At 48.7% G+C, this 7,552-nt stretch overlaps 1 protein-coding gene across 1 annotated transcript; it reads right to left on the bottom strand.

Moving 5' to 3' along the window:
• Positions 1-901: 901 nt before the first annotated feature.
• Positions 902-5,941, bottom strand: LOC123111687 (disease resistance protein RGA2). Its single transcript, XM_044532532.1, has 2 exons — positions 5,583-5,941; positions 902-3,954 (listed from the first exon to the last, which is right to left on the bottom strand). Exons 1-2 carry the CDS (start codon positions 5,643-5,645, stop codon positions 1,096-1,098), a joined length of 2,922 nt encoding a protein of 973 aa, XP_044388467.1. The 5' UTR covers positions 5,646-5,941; the 3' UTR covers positions 902-1,095.
• Positions 5,942-7,552: the final 1,611 nt, after the last annotated feature.

Consider the following 7,552-nt stretch of genomic DNA (forward strand, 5'->3'; position numbering starts at 1 on the left):
TTGTGTGTGCAACAAATTAGACTATAATGTTACCCAGATGTGATCATTTGCCATGTTGGTCATTTCTGCTCAGATCTGGAGATTGTTCGAACTGAAAAATTAGAAAGATTTGTAACTGAATTTTGGGTACAGATGACGCGTAGTTAACTGAATTTGGTGACACATGATTGCGCAACAAATTAGACTATAATATTATTCAGATGTGATCATTTGCCTTGTTGGTCATTTCTGCTCAGATCTGGAGATTGTTCGAACTGAAAAATTAGAAAGATTTGTAACTGAATTTTGGTTACAGATGACGCATAGTTAACTGAATTTGGTGACACATGATTGTACAGTTAACTGAATTCTCGTGACAGGTGTTGTACTGAATGTGCGCACTGCACTGAACTGAATATTTGTGCTGAATATGTGCAAGTGCAATGCTTTTAGAGATGTAGTAAATGTGTGCAGTGTATGTAAAGTACACAACTAAATTGTTTGGATAATCAACTGGTATTTTGTTGTATTGAATAGTACATATCACTGAATATTGGGCGGCGTACGAGCGAAGGCACCGTATATGCATCATTTAGATAAGTTATGGCACCACTTTTACGTATTTTGCAACTTTAGGCACTAAACTGACCGTGCCGGACAAGTTTAGGCACTTGTGGTGTATTTACCTCTTTATTTTTAGAACATAAGTTTGATGAAATAGCAGGAACATAGATGTGCTCAATAGTCAATACGACTATCCAGGAAAGTCAGTTTCACCCAAGACCCTCGTGGCCTCTCAACCGAGGCATGCTTTGCTACTTAGGTGAGCGCCCATTTTGGCTTCTGACACAAGATAGCCCTCTTAAGAGAAACAGCAAAAGGATGTTCTGTAACAAATGTAAAATCTATTTAGCTCCTCTTGTTGACTGTCAAATAGCTCTCCTGTTACCAATGGCAAATTTTGCTGACAGGTTATTATGTCAATGGATGTGGAGGTGGTATACATCGTAGATCATGCCTGTTCCACTAGAACAAATAGCTTTCACATATCAGAAACTTGGCGACAGCAAAAGGTACATCAAATAAGTGGAATAAAGGTGACATAATTCCACTCATCTACCTAGAGCTAACAGCCCACTGAACAAAGAACTGGGAAACAATGAGGAAGATGGCACAAAGTGTGTACTTGATCCATGTTTCCCAGCCACCATGAACTCGCCGGGGAGCAACAGGCACCGCGAGGATAGCTGCGCCTTGCATACCGTAGCGATCCCTGCATCGTCGGCTTCTATCGAACATGCCAGTGCTCTTGGTGTACGAAAAGTACAAGGAACCGCCATGCAATTTCGCATAAACATGATCAGCTGCATCTTTGATGAGGCGCCCGTAGCGCGCGGTGGGTGAGGAGCATCTGTCCAGTAGGTCCTCACTGCCAATAATCTCCAATCTCCTGAGAGTAAATGACTGTTTCTTCTGGAGCCATTCTGGAAGCTGGGCTGTGGGTTCGTCCAAATGCAAGAGGCGCAACAGAGGAACATCCTGCACAGTATCCAGGTGTGCACAGTTCACGATTTCCAATTCCTCCAGTCTACGGAGGTTAAATATCCTCTTCAGATTGGAACTATGGTGAACTTGCAGCTCCTTAAGTGCTAGCAGGTTCTCGATATTTTGAAGCGCATCAGCATGGTGTATCTTCAAGCTTTTCAATGTTGTGCAGTGCTGGAGCCACGAGGGGACAGAAATCATACTGGGGCATCCATCAAGATGTAATCTCTCGAGTAAAGGCATGTCTGTATCCACAAGACCAGACCATGACACCATATTCTGCATCCTCCCTAAGAATAGCTGCTCCAACAGTGGAAATGCCACACCGGTTGCTGGCGCCCCACGAAGCTCATAGTTGATCTCAGTCAACACGCTGAAGCCTATGATAGCCAGGAATTTAAGATTCATCATCTCACCGAGAGCTGGTAGGCGCTGACAGTGGACACAGCCATCAAGCGTCAGCCGCTGCAGCGCTGTAAGGTGAGAAACAGAAAACCAAGCTGGAAATCCATTGCCATAGTAACCATCTAGCTTGAGAGAAAACAAACTCTGAGGAGGTCTGAGTGCGCTGAACACATCTTTCATATGCTCTTGAACGTCAACTGGTGGTTGGTCGACAGAACTGCAGCACAGCTCGAGCTCTCTGAGATTATCCATTTCCTGCAGTCTTGATTGGTGTGCATCTTCTATGCTTGATGCCCTGCCTAGCCTTAGTATCTGGAGGCTTGTAAGGTTGCGCAGTACATGTAATTCTTTAAGTGTCCAACCATGGTTAGCTGGAAAAAAACCATGCAAGCAGTTGAGTTCTGTCAGTTTGAGTAGTCTGAAACGGACATCATTTAGCTTTGGTGCCCCTGAGAAGTCGAGGCCCCTCAAGTTTTCCAGACGGCCAACATGACTGGTCATTTGTGTGAGGTAAGGACAGTTTTGGAGGATTAGAAACTGCAGCATCATCAGATTCCCGATACTCTGAGGAAGTTTTCTTATTTCAGTATTCGAAAGATTCAGATACCTAAGTTGCAGCAATCTTCCCAGCGTTTTGGGAATGCTCTCAACTTGTGTGTCTCTAAGGTCTAGTACTCTTAGGTTCGGAAACCTTTCAATGATAAGGTCCAAGCTGCTTCTTCTGAGTGGGCTTGCAGACACAAAGAGTGTCCTCAAACGAGTGACATAAACCGGGATGGCCTCTATAGCTTCTTCATCTGTGATGCATAGGCGCCATGGTTTACTGGTACTACTGATACGACTAGGATTATCCACACAGTTCTCTTCGCCTGACCGATAGAGTGCAAACGATCTCAGTAGAGTAGGCATCTTTGCTCCCACCACACCATTAGCTTCATGCTCAGGCAGAAGAAGACCCCTCTCTATTAATTCCTGGTAACAGCTTTCAGCCGCCTCTTCTAAATCTGGACTGCCCTCAAAGAAACCCTCTGCAATCCACTGCTGTGTGGCACACTGCTGCTTGATCACAAATTGCTCCGGGTATAAAGAGCAGTAGAGGAAACACCGCTTGACACGATACTTCAACTCCATGTACGTCGTATCAATGGTGTCCCTTATCCCTGGATACGAGGAAATGAAATCTTGTGAATGTATGCTCTCCCATTCATCTTCCCGGGACCTGCCCCTTAGATTCCATCCAATTGTTCTAATTGCCATCGGAACGCCACTGCACTTCTGCACGATACTTCTTCCAACATCCTGAATGTTCCCAGTGGCTACAGTCCCTCCCAGATTAGCGGTTTTGTGGAGCAACAACCAGCCATCGTCCCCATTCAAACACTTGACACGGTGAAAATGGGTCACCCCCATCTTCCTTTCGACATTCTCGTCACGTGTTGTTACAATGACTTTGCAGCCACAACGGCGGAATGCTTCATTTGCAGCCAGCAACTGGTTCCAATCATCTGCTTTCCGCACATTATCAATGACCAAGAGCAGGTTGCTGGTAGAACCATCCAGATAGCGGCGTAACACCTCACGTTGCTCCGCCATTCCTGCCCTTCTCTTAAATGTGTCACCAGACCATATTGTGATGCGTCTGGAGTCGTTGGAGATATTTACCCATAACCTGGTTCTAAACCTACCTCTCATCTCATGGTATATCTTGAGTGCAAGAGTACTCTTACCAACTCCAATAGTTCCAACTATGGCGAAAAGAACATGGGCGCCTTCTCCACCTCTCCGTAGCAGATTAACAAGATCATTGCAGTCACTGCCAACACCTCTACCTATTGTATTGGACTCATTGTAATGAGGAGCAACTTCACTATCTATTCCTGATTGATCTTCTGCAGCTAGTCCTAACTGTTGTATTACCGGTATGATTGTATCCAGTTTCTTGTTTAGTTCCTGTATATCATTTCCAATCTGGCATCTGATATGAACTTCCTTGACACACTTACATACAGAGGCAGCATCCCATTCCTGCAGCAACAAACAAAATTCAATATGTGACACAAAACACCACATGTACCCATGACACGCAAATCAATACACTGAGTAAGGACCTGTCTGGTTTTCAGGTTCTGCCAAAAAGCAGGAATTCATTGAAGTAGATTTTGAGCATAACGACCTAGCATCATGTTTGGTTCGAGTAGATACATACAACTTGCTTTTAAAAAAACTCAAAAGATGAACTACAATAACTGAAGCCTGTTTTGCTAAATGCTATCCTCAGAATAGCTAAATCCGTATTACTAAAACTTTCTATGCAATAATTGCTTAAAAATGTGGATACTTACCTGAACAAACAACTAACATTCCCTTATCAATATAAAGTGTCATGCTTTTCGGTGTAAAACCTATTAGTATAGGCCAAGGGGTATGATACTTCTCAGATGATGGATCAAACAAGTATGATTGCAAGATGTCAAAGGATAAGTTCACACCCACAATATACAATGGAAGAAACTTAAAAATGAGTTCTGAGTTCTGACAAACCTATAAGCAAGCCCCCGAAATCCAAACGAGTGTGGTTCATGTTCAAGTGAAAGAATAAAGTTAAATGTTCCGTTGTGCATTGCGTTCATATAGATTAATGGTCAAACTCTCACCTTGACATTGTCGATGTCCAAAATGACTTTTTTTTAGTTGATTAGGTAGTGCTAGACTGCTAGGTAAGGACTTCATTGGTAGAAATGCTAAACGCATGGATCAGCCATGTGACACAAGGCAGTTTAACCTTCTTTTGAATTTTGACATTTTGCACCCATTTCTAGCTTACACTAGGAAAATTCTGACTCATATATACTGCTGTGGAAAGTGAAAATGTTCATGAAGTCTTCATTGCCCTTGACAATGACAACTGCAGCCTGGCCAACATGTAAATGTCATATGTACTAACTTACTACTCCCTCCGTTTCTAAATATTTGTCTTTTTAGATATTTCAACAAGTGACTACATACAGAGCAAAATGAGTGAATCTACACTCTAAAATATGTCTATATACATCGTTTGTGATAGTCCATTTGAAATCTCTAAAAAGACAAATATTTAGGAACGAAGGGAGTAAGTGATATCATTACTAACACAAAAACTATAAAAAAAGACTAGATAGGTGGGCAGTTAGCGACCCATCTGCCACCCTACCTACCAGGTACTCCCTCCGTCCGGAATTACTTATCGTGGAAATGGATGTATCTAGACATTTTTTAGTTCTAGATACATCCATTTTTATTCATTTTGGAGATAAGTAGTTTCGGACGGAGGGAGTATCAAGGTTGTTAGTAAAACCTAGCAACGAAACAGAGAAAATACGTCGGATCAATATCTAAAAACAGAGAAGCAAAACAAGTGTCCACTCATGGGTGACAGTATGATGGGGAGGCATGATATGAGCAGGAGAGGTGAGAGTTTTGAAGCAAACAATGCCTAAGCACCATGATATGATGCTTATGCATTTTTCTGAAGCAAACAATGTAATATTTTCAACCCATGCCTAAGCACCACTATTCCACATTACAGCACCAATTTAGGCATCCCCATTCAAACATGCATCAACCAAACATCGGCCAGATGGAGATTTGGAGCTACAGGCCGAAGAACACCAAACCTGAAGAGTAGGCGGTCGGCCAGGGTCGCGGCGGTGCCATAGAACCACTGCCGACCACAGCATATGGCATAGTCAATTTCAGTCCCGGTTTAACCCAAGCGGCCCGACTAAGACGGAAGCAAGTGAGTTCCATGGGGGGTCCCCAGTCGAAGAGCACCGAGCGCAAGCGGCGCATAGAAGCTTCACCGAGCGGCGGCGGAAGCGCCATGGGAGGAGGGGCTGGAGGGGATCGAGACTGGCGGCGCGGTGGACAGGATGATCCAGCGTCAGCGTCGCGACGACGGAAACCCGAGAAGGCGAGGGGAATGGAATATGCTGGTTGCCCGGAAATCCTAAACGCGCGGGCAATTACGGGCCAATTGCGGACTCCTTCCCGCAATCTAAACCTGCCAGTCTGCCACCCAACTGAAATCCAATCCAAACCTGCCACGTTGAATCTGATCCGTGAAACCCCCGTAAACTCTTCGTGTGTGTAGCTTTACTCCAGGATAGTCCTCGCCATCTCAGGCCCGGCCCTGTCGGCCCACCCAGGCCCGGCCCTGAAATCCAGGGCCTAGGCCCGATGGGCTTGCCCATGGGCCGAGCTTGGGCCTGAGTTTTGAGCCTACCAGTAGGGCCTGGACGGGCTTGGGCTTCATATTGGCATTTTAAGAAAGAGGCCCGGCTCATGGCCCTAAGCCCTAAGGGCTTTTTAGGGCTTTTTATCAGATGAGCCGGGCTTGGGCTTGAAAAATATTACACGGTTCTAAATGTAAGATCTACATTTCTCCGGCCCCATTTTGGGGAAAGCGAGCGCTCCCCAGGTCGCTCCCGCGGGCGGCCCGGGAGCGAACCCTAGCCACCGCCAGCACAGGCCCCTCCGGCCTCTCCTCCCCTTGCCGCCGTCAGCAGACGTTGTTGGGCGAAGCCCGCGCGGCTCGGCGGCGGCGGGGCCCTTCCCTCCTCCAACTCGAGCAGGGGCGGCGCGGGCCGTTCGTTCAGGCGGGGACTCGGCGTGGCGCTCGCGCGGGTGCGCGCACCGGCGAGGGTGGCCGTGTTCGGGACAGCGTGGCGAGGGCGCGCAAGGCGTGGCGCGGGCGCGTTGGGTTTCCGGCAGCGTAGATCGGACGCTGGGTCGGGAATCGCGGTAGGGGAGGCTCGGCTCCCTGTGGCACGGTGCAGGCGACGTGTGACAGATCCGAGGTTGCGCCTCCGGCGGGTGGCGGCCGCGGGAGCGTCGTCGGCAAGCTCCGGGGCTGCGGCCTGGTGGTTTCTGCCCAACGAGTTTGGGCGGGGTTGCGGCCCCCCTCCTGCCGCCTGGATCTCCGTCACCTTGGTTCTGGCTGCGTCGGCTGCGGGCGGCGGATTGGACGCTGGGGCGGCAGCCTCGGTCCGGGCTCCGGCGTGACTTGGGCGTGGACGGCGTGCGTGCGCGTGGCGGCGCTCGGTTCCAGATGCGTGCGTGGGGCGCGGTCTGTCGGCCAGGCTCGGCAGCGGCTGGCATGCGGCTGGCACGACGACCGGCTGGGCGTGGCGGCTCTGCTGCTCTGGAGCGCGAGGTGCGCTGCTGATGGAGGAGTTGCTCGTCTGTGCTGCTGCTCTGTTTGTGCGGCCCCAATCGGGACCTAGTGTGTGCTAGCTCTTCGATCTGGGTGCTGCACTGGCGTTGCGGCTTTGATGGCTGCGCTAGTGGTGATCGCGGTGGTGCTGCGGTGGTGGATGGCGGCTGCGGCCAGGGAGGTGGTGTGTGTCTGGTCATGGTGGATCGTGGGATCCCATGGCTGGAGTGAGGTCGGCCTTGGCAGGTGGTGGTCGATGGGCGGCGGTCGGTGGCTGCAGGTGGTCATCTCCGGGAGAAATCCTTGCTCCATTCTTCTTCGGAGCCGGCGACGATGGCGCCCACGGGTGTCGTGATCTTTCTTGGAAGCGTCGCCGTGGAGGTGTGCTCCCCTTTCCCGCGGCTTTGGCTCCGGTGGGAAACCTCAGATCCG

Source organism: Triticum aestivum, chromosome 5B (assembly GCF_018294505.1).
Source record: "Triticum aestivum cultivar Chinese Spring chromosome 5B, IWGSC CS RefSeq v2.1, whole genome shotgun sequence".
Taxonomy (NCBI): domain Eukaryota; kingdom Viridiplantae; phylum Streptophyta; class Magnoliopsida; order Poales; family Poaceae; genus Triticum; species Triticum aestivum.